Genomic DNA, 18,962 nt, shown 5'->3' with positions numbered 1-18,962 from the left:
AGCAGAATTCTCATACCTGTAAGTAAAAAACCACCAGAATCCAGCAAAAAACTTATAGCCAAAAGGCACATTTAACACAGTGTTGTGCACTTTTGATTACTTTTTCACAGTCTTTTCTACCTTTTCAGTTTTCTTCCCTCTTCTCTGCAGCATGCAAAATGGAAGACCCTAACGCTGTAGGTTTCCACAACATTTTGAGCTTAGAGCACATTCGACAGACGGACAGGTAGAAGCAACAGATCTAATCTGGCACCGATGTTGCTTTTACCAGTCACATTCAAACTGCCTTTTGGCCCAGATGTCCACTTTCTGCATTTCAGAATGCCTGTGTCACATAAGTGCTGGCGTTAGCTGCACTGACAACTGTGCAGAGGGTCTAGTTTCCCCAAGAGTACCGCTACATCTGCCAAGAGTTGTTCCCTTGCGAAACTTTGACTGTTGCCTCACTTTAATCTTGACTATACCCTAGGCAAAAAAGAGAGACTTGCTACTCACTGTTAATATTGTCCTCTTTTTTTGAATTGTCAAAATAAAAAAATAACATGAATACTCATTTATCTATAAACCAATATAAAATACATGACTTTTATATATATTATATAAAATATACTTATACCATATATCTGCAGATATAGGTCTATAAATGTTTCCGCGTAGGCAATGCTCTGCACATTGGTTCCCTGTGAACAACGTGGCTGGGTAAGACAGAGGACGAGGCAGGTGGGCAGCCGTCCCTGGAAGCGATGCCAAGGCTCCCAAGGGAAGCAGCTGTCTGAGACTCTGGCTGGAAGTAGCCCAGCAATCAGGAGTTCCAGGGGAGAGGGAAAATGCAGATGCACTCGCTTGTCACTGAGTACTGAATTCACGAGAGGAAATGGCTAAAAGCATGCGAAGAAATGAGGTGAAGACTTCAGGGTATCAAGTGGGTCACACTTTCAAGGCCAGCCAAGCACTCATACTTTGGCTATGTGACAACCTCACAACTTTGACTCATACCAAAAAGAAGTTATATTCACTACTCTATCATTACTAATACAGTTACACACAGCCCTACTCTGCATTTGAACATATACTGAAATAAATGCAGGCTGAAAAACCAACTCTGAAAGTCACACTCAGCTTAAAACATGCTCGTGAGACAAGACAAAAAGTTGTCAGCTACTTACAGCCAGCCAGAAGATACTGGTAGTACTGTACAGCATCTGCAGCCAGGAGCAGTGGATGGTTTGCATTAAATGGTGGTTGGAGTTCATTCCACTGAGGAGTTCTGAGGTAAAACACAAGACTATTAATATTTAAGCTAATACAGAGAATGTAAATCAGTGTTTCTGTCATCACATGTAATTATCTATACAAGCTCACAAAATGTTTGTAATTATTTAAATTAGCTTGTTCAAACACTGCAATACACCACAGGCAGTTGAGCAGCAGGACCAAATCGCGCAGATTGTGAGGCAAAGACAATACTTGTTTGTCAACTGCAGCATGTATTGCACAAAAAAATGATGAAGGCGGTTTAGATTAAGTTGGTAAATACATTTAAGACCACTGTATGTCACACTGACATTATACAAACACACAACAGAAACCGGGGAACTTTTTTGTTCTGTTAACTAGCATTGCTTTGATACTGTAAAGTCACTGAGCATTTACAAACTGTGAAAATAAAGCTGTGTAAAGTTATGGACTATTGATCCAATTAGAGTTTTCAATTCCATTACAACCTACTCATTTCAACAATAATGGTCTAGAAGTCTGTGTTGTAATTTTAATTAGGGTGGGCCATTCCTAAATAGCTTGGTAAATCAAGTATTGATCAATCTAGTCCAGCCATAAGCAGCACTAAGGAATATAGGAGCCAAGAAAAATCGATAGAAAAATATTTTAAAACGTCAAAAGCACTGACAACATTTTCTCATCAATTTTTGTTTACTTTCTTCCACATGTCAGGAATAATTTCTCCAACTGTCTTAAGAAATGCAACCTTCATCTACTTACAGGATAACTTCCCTAATTCTTTGCAGTGCCTCATTGTGGAAACCTCACTCATGTCTCATGGCAGAATTCTGTACTTTAACACTATTAAAATAATTGTTTCTAGTCCTTACATAAAAGCTAAATTACAACCCGATCATTTAAAATCACCAATTGATAAGGATCTCCATTGATCTGTAAACATGGTCATTGTAGGCTCCAGGGCCACAGAGGTATTTAAATGGTTATCTCCTATTCAGACAAGTAAGCGCTAACAGCACCACATGAAAAGTCAAGCCCGAAGTTTCTATCACCAGTCCTCTCTTTCAATGGAAAAAGAGTCATTAAGATGAAGTTTAAGATAAAAATAGGGTGAAAAATCATGATGCAGTTCATTCACCCCTTCCAAAAAATACAGATCACTACCATCTTCTGGACAAAAAGAAGAAGAAAGTAAAAGGAATGAGCTACCTAACCAAAGTCCAGCTGGCTCTTGGGCACGTCATCATTTCCAAAGGTGTGTCATCACTAATCTTCGGAGCAGTGCTGAGCGGCCGTGGTTCCAATACGTGTTCCACCAGGCTACCATAACAACTGATAATATACAATGACTCCACAACAAACTGTTTTGATTGATCTGTTTGCAGGAAGAAAGAAAATCTTATTTCAGTAGCAGAGCAGAAACAGAAAAAAAAAGTTTACAGAAATAGTAGGCTCATTCTTTTAAGTCTCTTGCCTTTATATGCTTGCAGGCAAAAGGTGACTTAAAAGAAGTGAAAGGCCTGGAGAGACAAAGAGAAAATTGTACAAAGCACACCATTTTTCTTTTTTTTTCTTTTTTTTTCTTTTTTCTTTTTTTTTTTCAAAAAAACATGGGGGTATCGCATATAAGAGAAGGTGGAACAGTTTCTCACCAAGGTGTGTTCAGGTAATCACACAGTACTAAACACGTGGCTGCACATTTTATTTAGCAAAGGTGTCTCACCTTTACCCTCACAGCTTCTTCAGTGACACTTCACACAGTATCTTTGGACTGAACTACCAATGTTTGTTTTCTGTCACTGTATCATAATAAAAGATGAATGATTTATCTCACTCATTAAAATTTCTTGTAAACTGTCCTATTGACCAAAAGCAACCCAACCGCATTCCCAGAAATCTCCACTGTCACTGAGTTACAGGAGTAAAACTACAGATAAGCACCTACTACTCAGAGGTTATCAGAAAAATAGAGAATTTAAATTTAAATGCAAGACACACTTTTGTAATATACCAACCTTTTTCCCTTTTCAGACCAGGATTGTTTGCAAACCATGACCTTGATGATCCGAAGACTGCAGCAACACAAAACTCTCCTCCCACAGACTTACTGGGTGAAATCTGTGGAGCTGGTTTGGATTTGCTTAAAGAACAAAATAAATTTATGGAAGTTAATTCTCAAAAATTAAGATGCCCTGCGCTTAACGGTCATTCTAAGATATTAATTCAGAAATGGTGACTATCTGCAGTTCCCATAAGATTTAGCAGGATTTACAGATGCTCAGCAGTTCTCAGTAATAGGTTTCAAATTCCCCTCAATCACTGAACTCATTAACTTGAAGAACAGCACTGGCTCATAATGGAGAATTAGCTGGACTGTTTAAAAGACCCAATATTGAATATTTGCATTCAATAAAAACAACTTCCAAAGTGAAAACATTTATAATTGTAAGTCCTTTGGGAATGAAAATACAGATTCTGGGTCAGTCATTCCAGGTGGCTGATATTTTCTTGTGTTTTCAAAAGAAACTTAGAAATTAGCTAACGGTGACTACTGATAGGGTGTAACTCAGCACATTACTGATGCCATTGAGACCACTAGGATATACATGACATGGGCAAAAGGGCAAGAGGGAAAAACATGCGGAGGATACAAGGAAAGGGAAACAACGCATACACTCATGAGCTACGTGTTAAAAACAAATCAGGGATTATATTATGTAAAAAGAGATTCAGATACATTCTTCTCTGAAACTCCACAATGTGCAGGTAGCAGATAGGTTTATCGTTATGTTTTATTGAAACAGCATGTAGCATTCCACCTTACAGGAATCTGAAGATATGTAACATTCGGCTTTGTATAAACTCAAAACTATGTTCAGAGCATTGCCCATTTCCTCAATTTATTAAACTAAGATCTCACCCTTTCCTTAAAGGAAAAGCTGTTTGAGAAGTTCACAAAGGATTCCTCCTTTTCCATGTTCCCCTTTTCCCAGTTTTTTAAATTGGATTATTTTGTATTTCTCTGTACTCTGTTTCACTGCTTCCTTCTCTGACTACCTTTCTCTTCTTTCCTTTTTTCTTCTATTAATTTCTTGTTCCACAATATATCAGCCTGTGACTACACCATCACATAAACCCAGCCATTTTTAAGTAATGATCTTCCATTGTGAGAAATGTGTGTGCGCATATATGTATGTGCAAACAAAGCAGTGGAAAAATATTTTAAAACAGCAGAAAGCATTTCAAACACTATACATAATTATAATGGCACTTAATTCATACTACTTTTTTTTCTTTTGCTAATGACAAATTACTTGTATACAGGTGAAGTGGTTCAACAGACTGAAGCAATAGGGATATTAAAGCAAAAACAGATTATGGATCAACATAATGTAAAAATAACATAAGAAAATAAAGTTAAACTAAAACTATTATTCAAGCTGGGCTTTTTTAACACTCCTGCACCTGGCTGCAGAGACTGCACCTGCCCACAGACCTATGTCTTGGTCCCTTACAGCTCAGTCCTGAGCTCAATGAAATAAATGGCAAAACTCGAGCTGATTTCAAACACTTAATTTCCTTCCAACAACTAGCTGCAGTAAGTGACATGTGGAAAATATGGCATATGGTTAAAAACACACAGCCTCCATCATTACTGTCATGCAACTTCAATCATTTAATACTGCCTTCAACTTGAATTCACCTAAAGCAGCAATACTTCTTGTGTAGCACACCAGAAATGAGGTAATTTATGAAAATATGAGATTTTCATATTATGAAATTATGAAAATAGGAGAAATAACTAATTGCTTGCGCTCACGTTGTATTTTCAGACAGTGAATCCCCTAAAAAGGGATTTACAGAAAGTACAACTGAGCTTCCCAACATCTTGCACAGTGTTACTCTGCCAGCTTTACTGGCGGACTCACTGAACCACAGAGGGGCTAAGCTAGCTACTTGCCATAAATCACACACATAGCAAGCCTAGGGTCACACGTTTCATTGAGAGAATAAAACACAAAAACAAAACCAAACCTTTCAAAAGGAATTCCATCACACTGGCCAGAGTCAATGGAAAGGTTCAGACAAACCTTCATGGACTGAGACCAGCCCTGAACACCTCACACATGCAGGAGAAGCTAGAACGTCTCAAAAGAGCAATTGCAGTTTATAGTCAGTAACTCTGATATTGAACCACCACAAAGCACTTAACATCCAACTGTTAAAACTACAGCTACAGATTCCTGGGTCAGAAATCTGAGTTCCAGAAAGTTACTGACTATACTACCTTGCTTGCAGTGGCGCTTCATGGTCTATATTAAATTATTTAAACAGCTATTAACATATTAAGTATGTATCAGCTGCTCAGAAAAATTCAGAATAGATTTCTTTCACTTTGAAATAGTTGTCTGTCACAGAAACAGTATTTTTAACCAATTCTGTAACAGACTGTGTATCTATAACTATTTTTACTTCTCGCATACCAAACATTCGTACATTAATGTTCTTTCAGGAATGAAAATATAAATGTATCCACTAATTAGAATCTTGCTACTTACCGATCTATACTGTAGTCAATAAATTATTGGTTTTAATATAGAACAAGATTCTTCAGAAGGACAGTGTTACCCATCAATCAATACAAAGCAAACCATGAGTATAGGTACGATTCACTTGTATCCACTTCCTCTTACAAACACCTGAAAAGAGAGTATTTCTACACTATCCTAACATTTTTAATATTCTGAATTTTTACTCAGCATAATCTGAGGTTATGAAAATAATTTTAAATGGAAAAAATTGGGAGCAAATGCTGTTCTCAACTACAAATTGGAGTAAATTTCTAGAGACATAATTGACTTAAATTTCTTCAAGCCTTTAAGCAGAAGTGAATCTGGTACTCTGACAATACATCTTTGCAGAGTTCTCCACACTTAGCCCCAAGACCTACGCTCAACCAAATACAGTTATAAACAACCGTAGAGGAAATAATCTAAGCTACGTTCTATTTACATTATGTCTTTAAGATGTACATCTTTCAAGGCACGCATTTAAGTGTTGGTTTCAGTGCCAAAACATTTTCCCTTCAAGAATGATGTTTTGTAGACAGAAAGAGCAGACCTTGTAAAACACGATTACTCATGTGGTTAAACTTAGTCCTGCTAAAAAATAAAGACAAACACACACACAAAAAGAGAAGACTAGTGCATTGTATTGGTTTAGACATATTTCTGAAAAGTCAATTCTGAAAACTATTGTAACTAAGGAATCTTTCATTTTACCACCATTTTACTTTATCCCTGAGTTTTCATCAATACATTCCAACTCAAATTTCTTTCCTTCAGTAAACCTCAAAAGCCCAGTTATTTTCAGTAACAGTAATGCCATTAGAAAAATGTATTTTCATGTCATTGTGATATTTTAACAACTTGGAAACTATAAATCCTCATTATTATGTAGATGCAAACACCCTCTCAGCTTTATAAATGATAACAAAACAATAATGTTGAAGGTAGGTGGTGAATGAGTTGTTTGTGCTATGAACTCCTGCTCTGTACTTGCTCTTAGCCTGTCAGCACTTCATAAATTATTCCAAGAACTGAAATTAAGGCACATTTGGCCTCACTTTTAAAAAATGTTACTTTAAAAGAATCTTCACAATATAGAAACTTGCAAAAGATTTTGGCTTATTTTTAATGAAAGGGATTGCAATGCAGGAAGAAGTGCAGGTTGTTGGGAATCAACACTAAACCCAAGAAAATTAAGCTTATGGGACCAAAACCGTTCACCATTATAATTTCAGCCTTCCACACTAAAAACAACATCACTATATTAAAGATGTAAGGGGGATAAAAGGGTTGTGTACTTTTTCCTGTCTGGGTCTACCCAACAGTGTAACTACACCAAGGATTCAATGAGAACACAGCAGCATTTTTATCCCAGTTGCATCTGTGCAGAAATCTACAGCAGGAGTATAATAGTAATAAAATCCCCTTTCAATTCCATAATTCTTGTTCGGCTACAAATCTAGTAAGAGCTGCGCCTCAACTGAAGACCACGTTCATGTCATTTCAGTTACCAACAGTGACATTCACCTAATGCCAGCTGAAGCCAATGACAAACCTACTCAAAGTCAAGTTAACCCCAAACTTCAGCTAAATGCCACAATATTTGGGGAAATTGGTGTTGTTGATATTAATTAAATTTTCTAACATAATTTTGGGGGATCATTTCCACTTTAAATGCAAAAGCACTGAGGTGTAGATGCATATACAGCCAATGAAAACCACATCTGAGCATTTTCTACTGAAATGGCACAAAAAGTGATGGGAGCAAACTAAAGAAGAAAATTAAGACATCACTTAGTCAGATCTTAAAAAGAAATTAAGATACTCAGCAATAGCATGTGAGTTCTTTCATGTTGAGAACACACTAAGTAAAGATTAAGAGCTACCACTTGCTGACTTCTGTAATGAAACAAACTCTGCCATAATCTCTGGAAATGTAATGCGTTAGCTTGTTATAAAAATCATAAACTAACAACAATATTTCAACTACTTTACTTTTTATTATTATTTATTTTTCTACTTTACATAGGAAAGAATTAATATGAATTAATACTATTAAAATATTTGGAAAACCATAGTCAACTATGAAAACCAGAGGCTACGCAGTACAGTGAAAGAGTGTTCCTCAAAGAGCTTTATGTCTCATAAAATGCTTGCTGACTCTCAAATTTGTCTCAAAGGTCATAGTCAAAAAAGTGACATGACTTGAAAAAAATAAATTGCATATATATGATACGAAAGAACTGCTTTACAAATTCAAATAATTAATCAAATAGCCAGAATCTGCAGATTGAGTATCACGGTGATTTTATATTCCCAACAAATAGGCTTCAAATACACCAGATTCATAAAAATAAAAGTACTTATCCACAACTCCACAGCTAAACCTACTGAAATGGAAATGCATTATTTCTGAAGGTAAAAGTTTTATCTAGACTACGTAAGCAGCAATGAAAGTATCAGGAGAAAAATACTGCACAAAATTTGCAATTACACATAAAATTACTGAAAAAGCATATCTGCCTCAAAACACATACATTGTAATTCATTTACCATTGTGCCTAAACCAAGAAAACAAAGACATGTTTCCAGTTGTCAAATCATGAATAAAGCAACAAAAAGCAAGGAAAGAATGGTAGGCTCCTTTATTTGCCAGGCAGTAAGCTGTCAAATTTCCATTCATTTTGTTTACATAATTTAGGTCTCATTAAGATCTTAATGGAAACAACATGATTTCTTCCCCCACCCAAAGTGTGTTTTTTATCCTAATTTCTCTGTCGGCTAGTAAAGATCATATTTTTGAGCTAGCAGTGGCATTAAACAAACCACAAAAGAGTCTTGTGAAAGACAGGCAACAATTTTTGAGTCTATTTCATATATTCCTCTCTTTAATCTAGGCCTTTTAATCTTGCCTCAATCTAAAATCATTTCTGGTTGACAAGCATCTCTGCTGCTTCATGCAGGGGGCAACAGGCACATCCATTTGTTAAGACAATCCACTTTCAAAACTCTTCTTCCAGAGCCTTTTCAGTTCTTAGATCACCATCAGGCAAAACACTTCGATGAGCATAAACTACATTTAGAAATAGTTCTTAAGAAGACTACTCCAGTAACCGGGTATTTTCTAGGAATAAAGCAATGTCACCTTCTTCTCTTTAGTGTCATACTTCTTAATACCTTTGCTTTTCTTGCCTTTGGTATAGCTCCCATATCCCTCATCTGCTGTCCTCTGCCGTTCACTTAAGTCTGTATCCTAACATAGCTCTTAATAAGTTCTTTCTGCTGAAGACAGCATTTTGACAGAGACATGAGGGGGTGATATATGTGGAACAAACTTCTAGTAGTAGAAACAAGAGCCACATACAAATGTTCTAACAGATATTGACAGACATAGCTAATAAGTATCCTTAGCTTAACTTTAAAAAAAAACAAACACCAAAACCAACAACCAACTCCCACCCTCCAAAAAACCCTCACCCTCCTAGCTGAAAGTTTTGATGTTTCCTAAGAAAGCTGGAAGACGTTCAAACTTCTTCCACTACTTTTGCCTAAAACTTCAACCGCCTCACCCCCACCTTGTTCTGAAAAGGTGACTGCAGGTTATGTAGCACAGCGTGAGTACTGAACCAAGCTCCAACACTGGAAAACCTGTTAAAACCTGTTTTTTCTGCTGTCTTTATTTTTGTAACATGCTGCAATTTTACATATTAAAATGTAAACCCCTTATTATTTAAAATATCCTGATTTTAATGGAACTGCAGTTTATTTTTTTTCTCAAGTGCGATAAGCTGCTTCATCGCTCTTACTGCAGTACTTTACTGTCTACTCACTGCTAATCTGGCTTATTTTCGAGAGGTCATCATCGACGTTTTCTGTCTGTAAGCAACTTAGTGCTACAATAATAAAGGAAGCTATATAGAAAAAAAGCATCTTGCTTTGGAAAGATATTGCAATTATTTATGCCCACTGGGAAATGATTTATTTTTCCAACTTCTCTGCTACTTAAAAATTAAATGCCCTCTCAAAGGTAAAAAAGAAAAAAAGTGAATGCATTTCTTTGACAATGCCTGATGGTGAACACGCATCCATTAAAAGTGAAGTTATGCAGTGCTTCCACCTATGGATCAGCCATGCAAGTAAACAAATTAAAAAAAAATATTAATCCAAAATTAAAAAGTTTAAGCACAGAGTGATTTTCAGTGAGGACAGCAAATGACTTATAGGCATGCTGGGTTTGAACTGGGAACTCACCATGGAGCTTTTATGGAAAAACATCCTGCTCCAAACAGGTAAGGTCTTCACGTAAAGGGGAAAAATGCACAGAAATTAGATGAAAACTTGATTACCAACAAGTACACTGTATATCATGCTTATTAAGATTTATGCAGAAGGTAAACAAAATAATTTCTTATAACTGTTCATGATGCCCTGGAAGAGATGTAGACCTCTTAACATAACCAGCATGCTGACACTCACAAACATAACTGCTCACGTGAACTGTCCCACTGACAACGCAACCACCCACAGAAGCAGGAGCTGACGGGGAGCCCCTTCATGCACAACTGCTGTGACAAACGGAATGCATCAGTTGCAAGCAGGCTTTAATGTTATAATTCAAGTTAGACACAGTTTAGGTCTCCTTCCTGAAAATCTGCTGACAAATCTCAGACAAAAGCAGTTAAGAGCCTTAAACAGACATTGAAGTCAGAACTCATAGAAAAAGTAAATTAGCATCAAAAGTAACAAATATGCAAGTGTTTTCCATGAAACACTGAAGGTCTGAGCGGGACCTTACATTTTACAAATTTACTGGAAAGAGACGAAGTTCTAAGGAAAAACAGCGACAGGTACAAGCACAACCTTTTAGAGAAAATTACTCGGCCCTTTTCTGGATAGAAGCAAACCATTACATTCAAAATCTTTAGCAACTGTATGACACAGCAATCTTATTCCTCCACTTAAAAGCTTGCATGGAATGCAGAAAACCCTAACTTACTTCAAATATATTTGATGTTAAAAATCACCTGATTGAGAGCTTAATGTTTTTGGCTACTCAACAATTTATCTACACCATGATTTTATTTTAGTTTTTGTTCAAGTATTTTGCACAGTGTATTGTTTTTAAAGCGGTATCATACCCCACTAATTTTAGCACATTTTTAATGGATATCTCCCTTGTTCTTTGCATTACCCTCAAAAAAGCCATCACCATACTGACATTTGCATGAAATCTGAAAAGGAAGAATGGGAGGTAAATTTAGAGCTACTTACATGCTCAAGGCTTCTTGGATTCTCATTTGGGATGTAACATCATCCACAAAATTGCTGAATAATTGATTTTGTAAATGCCAATGTGTCATTTTTCTTTTTATATTCTGACTCAGAGATAAATTCTGGCTAGCTGAAACAAGTGAAATATTTTCTGGCAAGGAATGAACAGAAAAGGTCTAACACAGAAAGACATAAAGCACTCGACCATATGCCTACACGACTAAAAGGATACCAGCCTGACAAAAAAGAATTCTATGAACTAAATTTGACAGGAGCACAACATCAATGAAGACATCCTCTTCAAAAAACCTTTTAGGTGAAGGTACAAACCTAAGACATATATCCTTTGACATGCAAAAATGTAAAAAACCAATAAAAATATAACTTTGCAGACACCACCACCCCATTTTTTATTAGTAATACAGGCCAAAAAACATGCTGAAGATCTTTTAGACTGTGTAGCAGGCTAGCCTTTAACTGTTTGGATTTAAAAAAAAAATGTTTTGTTTTAATGCTTTGGGGGACAGAGCTCATTTGGTAGAACCAGTTGCCTTTCTAGCTATAATATATCATCTCTGAACAGTGGTAAAACCCAGTGTAATTGTATGAATTTGTATGATCTCCTATACATTGAACACATTCAGTCCCTGAGTCAGAGACCATTCTAATAGCTCAACAGAAGATTAACTCAGCACTATTGCACCGTTCATCTAATGGAAAATTTTTCTTCTGCATAACCCATGTCCAATATAATTTAAAATCTAGAATGTATCTAGTGTAAATTTGAAGAGTCATTGGAGAGTGGTCCAATCTGACTGAGAGCTTAGAATTTCTAAATTATGGTCCTGAATGTTTCAAGGGGGCAAGGTTACACCTTCCCCTTCCCTCTGTCGGCCCCAGTTTCTCTGTCTGCAAAAAGTGGGCAAATAACATTCAGCTGAGCTCATTAGAACATTTTAAAAGGTAACATAGGTTGCTTTTTTTTTTGCACAACATACTGTGTCGACCTGATTATATTTGCAAATTAATAAATTATCTCTATTTTAATTACAAATTGACCCAGGTGGATATATGCTTCAATGGAAGGTTTTGTTTTTAACATGGATACAAAATCTTGTACCATGAAGAAAATTTAATTACAGTTCCAAAGACTACAGCAGAGCCTTAATAAAAAGCCTTGTGTGAGAGAGACAGCTTAGCATTTCCTTTCTGTTCATGAGACCTGATTTCTTTTAAGTTGACCTTTTTTTTTCTATGATATTTATATAAACAATTATTTTTCACTATTTCTTTCACATAATATGGATGGTATGTTAATGGAGAGAGAGAGAGAGTGAGAGAGAAGTCGCAAATTACAGGATAACCCAACCTTGAAAAGACAGCACCAGATGGCTATGCTCGGTGACAGTAACAGAGGAATGCCAAGGCAAAAAACTCACTGAGGCTCCCCGCTCTCATAGCCAGTGAGAAATTTCAAAGGAAAATTACGGAATGAAGATGATTTATGATTGAAAATTCCAACAAATTTTCTTACTTTCTTGAAAACGCAAATATTCTTTGATTTTTTATGTTTAATAAAAACTACTTAAGCTTTTAATAAGCTGTGCAATACCCACTTATTCTAACCCTCATTGCTCTATGTTGCCATAGCGAGAATTCTTTCATAAATAGTGCCATCTAAACAGAATTCAGTGCAAATAACTGTATTTCATATCAATTACAAATCACTACAGTAGTCGCTTTATTACCAAAATGTATTATAAATGCTAAAGGTGACATAAACATGTCTGAGAAACGTGCCAGAAATAGAATGTCTGAGTTCAGCACGCAGAAAAGTTGAGCTATTTTACTGAATTCTTTAGCTTTATTTTTCAGTTTTTTCCTTAACAATTTTAGTTACTTTTTCCCTACTCAAATGCATCATGACTTTGCACTCCTTATTTTTGTTTGCTTCAGTAGTAGAACCTGGGATAAATTAAGCTAAGTCAAAATAAAACAAACAGGTATCAGTGATTTTCATATATTTTAATGGGTTATTTTCATATATTTTATATTTATATGAAAATACATATATTTTCATATAGCACAAGCAATGAGAAACACTAAAATGATAAAATTGCATCAGACACTTTACCTACTTTTCCCCGTCCTTACTGGGGGTGCAGTGAGGGATGGGTTGAAGAACTGATGAAGTTTCATCTTTAAAAACACACTATCTAGATCTTTTGGATGGAAAAAAAAGTAAGGTTTATACCTTTTATTGTAAGATACATTGGATGTCTCTGTTTTGACAAGCCCCAACTAATGCAGGTTACATCCTGGTGTTTCACTAAAGCTATAATGAATTTGGTAATGAAGTATGATACAAGTATAATGACCATACCCCTTGAGAAAGTTAAAACAAATGCTGCTGTCAAGAGAAGCCAACTTTTATAATAGTTTTTCTTTTGGGGCAATTATTGTCTCTTTTATTTCCCTCCTTGCCATTACAGCTCATCTGTGTCCCCACATTCTTAAAAACTGGAAACTAACTACAACTCATTCTGCAAACACAAGGATCGCTTATAAAGCTATTGCAGAGCACAAAGCTGTCTTCTGGCATATTCTGATTCACTGCCTTTTATAGACAAGTATGAGATGGATCATACAGTTCTTCCCCTTTCAAATCTGTAAGCTCTTTGTAAATGAGCAATGAATTAACCCATTCACCAGACTTGAGAAGGAATTCAGCATTACTATTAAAATTTTGAGGGAAACCGAGGCATAGACATATAAGGACTTATTAAATATAACTTTTACTGCCTTATATCCCCCTAATCTTTAAAACATATGATACTTCCTTACTCATTAGCATTAGAGCCCCTTTGGGAAAGCCTATCTGCTCCTCAGAATGTGCTGACAGTACAAACTACAGGAAAGTGAGTCTACGGGATGACAAAATATAAGGACAAAAATCAAGTGCTTCATGAAGGTGTGGAAATTATAATGAGAGACCTGAAAAAGCAAGGGAAGAAACCGAGGGCAGGGAACAAGGAAATGTGATAACGATGGCAAGAAGGGAGGGAATGATCTGGGATGCTTAGTGCTGAGAATGTATATTGTATTCAGAATAAGAGCGTTTAATGACTGATCAGAAAGTGTTCCAAAATTTACAAGTAAAAAAAAAAAAAAAAAAGAAAGAAAGAAAAAAGAGCCACCAAAACATCTGTGATGAACAGCGCAGCAACAACACAACTCCAGATTCTGGTCTTTCATTCCCATAGGGCTACAGCAAACACTTCTAAAAAATTTACTGCCATTCCACCTGTCAACTAAGATGACATGCTTTGCAGTTCTGCTTGAGACAGATGATATTGCAAGCACGGATCAGTTCTTTCAGTACCTGAAAAAATACTTTTCTGTCTTGGATACTAGCAGAACAAAACCCAACTTGACTTCTTGGTTAATAAAACCTGCAAACTTCATTAAGATGTGTAGTATTAAAGAAGCTTTTTGTATGTTAAAAGCAAATAAAATGGACAAATCCAGAACTGCTAATTACTAATTATATGGTATTCTTTTAGTCTTGCTTTTAGAAATGTATTGCAACAGATTAAATTTTTAATTCTTTTACAAGTAGCAAGAACAGAAAAGGAATCTGCTTTGAGGGCCACTAAACAGTGACTGCAAAATCCAACCAATAGCGAGTTCATCTCCTTTTCTGATCACTGCACAATCACAAGGTTAAGCAGCTGCTCCCAAGGAAGAGCCTTGTTTCCTCGGAGCAGTGCTTAAAGGTGCTGACCATGTAGGTGTAAATACATCTGTCTTTTGCCATTTGCAGTAATACATGCCTCCTACACTTCTCAGAGTGAGGCAGATGGTCCCTGTCCTGTCTAAATATTACACTGTACAGACTTACATTGCTATGTGTTTCTAGAAATATGAGGGCAGATGTTAAATATGTTAAACACACGCTTTGCCCCCTGGAGGTTTAAGTTAAGGCTGCTGTCTCAATTTGGTCATTTTAGGCATGCCAGGCTTCTCGGATCCTAGGCATTCCTCTTAAATCCCTGCTTTATAAATACAGTTTTTCATGTTAATTTTGTGTACTTTCATCAAATATTTTGGATGCAGAACAAATGAAGGAAGCTCTCAGCTTAGCATTACACATCTACACAGGCTTTGCTGAAAATTATGATCCTCATTCATGAAAACTCTATTTACACAGCAGGGTATTTCCCATGACTGTTGTTTTCTCCCCTTACATAAAAGCCTCACTGAATATTTTAAATTTAATTAGCTTTAAGAAGAACACAAAATAATAGGACAGGGACAGTTTGTGACTAGTAAAATTTACTTTAGAAATTTACTTTAGAACTCTCTGAATACATTTAAGATATTTAAAAATAAAACATTAAATAAAATAATGCAGACTTCACATTTGCAATATGTAGAAAAGTTTGTCGCTATCACCACAGCATTAAAAAAGCTGTGTTTGTAAAGGCCACTGCAGGACTTAATATTGTAAACCAAGTGCTTCCTCTCAAATCATCATCCTCACCAGTACTCCTATCACCCTACTTTCTCCCCGGCAGACCCTCAAATGGATTTTTATTTTCTTTCTGTGTCTTGTCCTACCTTATTCTAAGTGTCGATTCCATTTCTAGGAGCCTACCAACAGAGCCCAGAATTATATTTCTGCCCTTCTCTGACTGTACTCTTCAAGTCACCTTTTTGATGTTTTCCCTTGTTGAGGAACTGTAACTTCCTGCCTCTCTCCATGCACACCAACCTCTCTCTGATCCTACCTCCCTTCCCATCCTCATACAAGAGAACACCTTTCTATACTTTCAAAATTCACCTGATTGCTACCACTTTCCCCTCGCCTGTGTTTAAACTGTAGGGGAGGGGGGGCGGGGGGAAGGGAAAAAATAAGCAACCGAAATGTATGCATGGAAGTTAAACCACAAAATTACCCTCACATGGTTTCTTTACTGTTTCCTAAGTTCCATTTACTATTATCTATGAAGTTCAGGAACTTATCTGCAGCCAGCCTCTGTGCTTAGGGCAACTGCGTGTTCGTAGTTCACAATTTGGCTCAACAAGCTTAATGAAATTCCTGTTTACAGCAGCAAGAGCAAGACTGGATTTTAGATAGACACATATAGATACACATGTATGTATGTGCATACATATGCAAGCTTCAGAACATCACCATGCATACTAGAGCGCTAAACAAGACAGTAACAGATTTTACAGACGTCCTGAACACTCAAGCATAGAATATGGGAATTACTCAGGGAGAGAGAGAATATCCACAAGTTCTCCCCTGAAAAGTAATTCCCAGTTCACAAAACACAAGGTAAAATTCACCTCACTATCGGGGTTTGAGCAAGAAACCACTGAAGCAAGCAAGACAGTGCCTGCACCCATTTGCCAAAACACAGAAACATGTTACAAACCCTATAGGATTCTCAATTGTTTTGTCCAACTACCTGCCATACTCGGTCTATTTTTCTTAAAAATTTAAAAGCCATCTGTAAATTAATGGATCGGTCAGACTTTTTAAACTAGAAAAAATTCAGGGATTTGAACAACCAAGAAGTGAGAGGGGAAAAAAATATAATAATCACCCACTCACTAGCTTTATGTATTAATTGCAAAAACCAAAGCTCTGAAATTTAGCAAGAGAAAAGTATCAATTGTTGAGCTCAACTTAAAATTGTTATTATGAAGCTCACAAAATCTTCTTAGTTATTATAACATACATCTATATTTAGTAGACCACTTCACAACAAATATTTTCAACTGCTTTCTCATGGCACAGTGAGAAGTACCAAAGTGCAGCTGGCTCCAGAATGGCAGTCCACACGTGAATTTCATAGTACAGAACAGTCACTTCAGAGGAAAAATAAGGTCAAGAAAACAGCAGGATTAACTTGTGTCTTTATGCTCAACCTGGCTTACTGTCTTTCCACTTCTGATAGTCAAAAATCATTTCTGCTTGAGAAGTTTGGAAATCAAAATAAACAAACGTAAAAACAAAAAGTAAACCCATAACTTATTCTGACTGAATACAGCTCTGCTTATGTTTCATACCAATTCCTGGTGTGAAACTTCTCCCGGTTTCAGCATACATGATTTCCCACATGGCAGACTGCAAGAAAATGACCCACCCAAATACTGCTGAATTTGTGGACATTTGTTTTCAGGTTATGTTTACTTAGCCAACACTGGTTTTCTTTTCTTCTCTCCGTTTCTGCCTACTCCCCTTATGTTGTGATTAAATTACATACATAGAAATTAAAATAAGGTATAAAACTAAGTATCACTAATAACAAATTATTTCCATATTAATAATAAATAACAATGTTAAGAAAGGTTTGCGCACATACACTTACCCTGTGCGTTTGGTGATGGTCCCTAATGTCATTGGCTGTTTGATTTGAGCAAGAGGCAACACCACAGTCAAACTTGGAAGAGGCAGGAGTCGAGGGTTTCCAGGATTATTGTTTGTGAAGTTATTGTAAGTGTCTTGGCTGTTCAATTTACCTTGATGAGATAGAGATGTAATAAAACAAATTATTGGATTTTTTTTCTTCATTTATCATTTCTACAGCTGCCTGAAAAAAGCCATGGCCAGAAAAAAAGGAGAGGAAAAAAGAAATAACAAGCCCCTATTGTAAGGAAAAATGTATCTAAAAAAGTAATATTCCTTTCAGAGAAAAAAAAAAATTACAATGGAAGCAGCAAATATTTATTTTTATATATGGAGATAAGGTCCCCTTCCAAGGAAGGGAAACTATTCATGCTGCTGCTGCTTGCCTGACGGTTTTGTTCACCAAAAAGTTTTCAAGTTCAATTTGAAGAACAAACTCTGAATTACAATTCTCTTTCAGGAAAAAAAAAATCTGGAAGGGAATTACTTTCCTAAAGTACCACATACAGTGTTGGTAATTGAAAGTCCTGAAAAGGTCGCTTTTGTTGTCTCTATGGATAAAGGCACACATAACAGTAATCTGCTGAACTAAGACTGGAGGAAAATAACAAGTAACTACATAAAATAAAGCCATGCCAAACTACATGTAAAAATCAAGCAAGTATTAAAAAAGCAACAAACTTCATATTCCTTCAAAAAAGAAGAAGAAAAACCCAAAACATAGGTACTTACAAGGGGAAGGGGAAAATGTAACAAGAAAATCGCAATAACCCTAAATTTAGCTTGTTTCAAAGAGGTCTGTGCTGGACATACGCCCAGTTTAGATACGCTTTCTTACTTTCTGTATCATTCTGTAGTCACAACCTTTCATTCTTCAGTTAGAAAAGGAAACTCGCTACAAATTTCATGGACAGTAAAGAAAGAAATGTGAAGAAACCAAAGAAAGAAGTTAAACAAAAAAAGGGGCCAGTCTGTTTATAACAGAATCAAAAGTACTTTATATAGACAAGCAACCATGAATTAAAAGGTTTAGATCATTAACTTGTTTTTCTGTGTTCCTATAATGCTGTGAAATGCTGGCTTTGTTCTTAATCAAAAGGGAGCCATATTGGGAATTAGGTTCCTAAACAACCGATGCATTCTACACAGATATTATACAAATCCCAGGCCAAATCCATACAATCTGACTGAAGAGCAGCCACCTTTTTTCAAGGAAGAAAAACAGCACAGAAAAGGGTTTCTCACAGGAAGCTGCCTGAAAAGCTTTAATGGTACTTCAGATGGATTTAAAATAGGAAAAGGAAGGCGGAAAAATCTTAATGAATGTCTCATCATCCTAAAGACACTCAATGCTTCCTTTACCCTTCTTTTAATACCACATAACTGTAAGCTTAGGGGTTTTATTTGTTTTTTCTACAAAGTCCATAGACCTCTGCATCTTAGAAAAGCACAATAACAAAAATGAT

The 18,962-nt window shown here is 36.2% G+C and overlaps 1 protein-coding gene across 12 annotated transcripts in view; it reads right to left on the bottom strand.

Annotated features, from left to right (window-relative positions):
* BCAS3 (BCAS3 microtubule associated cell migration factor) overlaps positions 1–18,962 on the bottom strand; it is a 370,196-nt gene that overhangs the window by 214,313 nt on the left and 136,921 nt on the right. For all 12 annotated transcript variants that reach the window (XM_056357251.1, XM_056357216.1, XM_056357199.1 and 9 more), the window contains exons 16-19: positions 17,459–17,609; positions 3,252–3,376; positions 2,446–2,611; positions 1,167–1,267 (exon numbers count right to left, since the gene is read on the bottom strand). In XM_056357251.1, coding sequence (XP_056213226.1) covers positions 1,167–1,267; positions 2,446–2,611; positions 3,252–3,376; positions 17,459–17,609 — 543 coding nt within the window. The remainder of the gene's footprint in view (positions 1–1,166; positions 1,268–2,445; positions 2,612–3,251; positions 3,377–17,458; positions 17,610–18,962) is intronic.

The sequence above is a fragment of the Falco biarmicus genome, chromosome 1 (assembly GCF_023638135.1).
Source record: "Falco biarmicus isolate bFalBia1 chromosome 1, bFalBia1.pri, whole genome shotgun sequence".
Taxonomy (NCBI): Eukaryota; Metazoa; Chordata; class Aves; order Falconiformes; family Falconidae; genus Falco; species Falco biarmicus.
The sequence above is the reverse complement of the archived record's forward strand: the minus strand, read 5'-3'. Positions and strand labels throughout refer to the sequence as shown.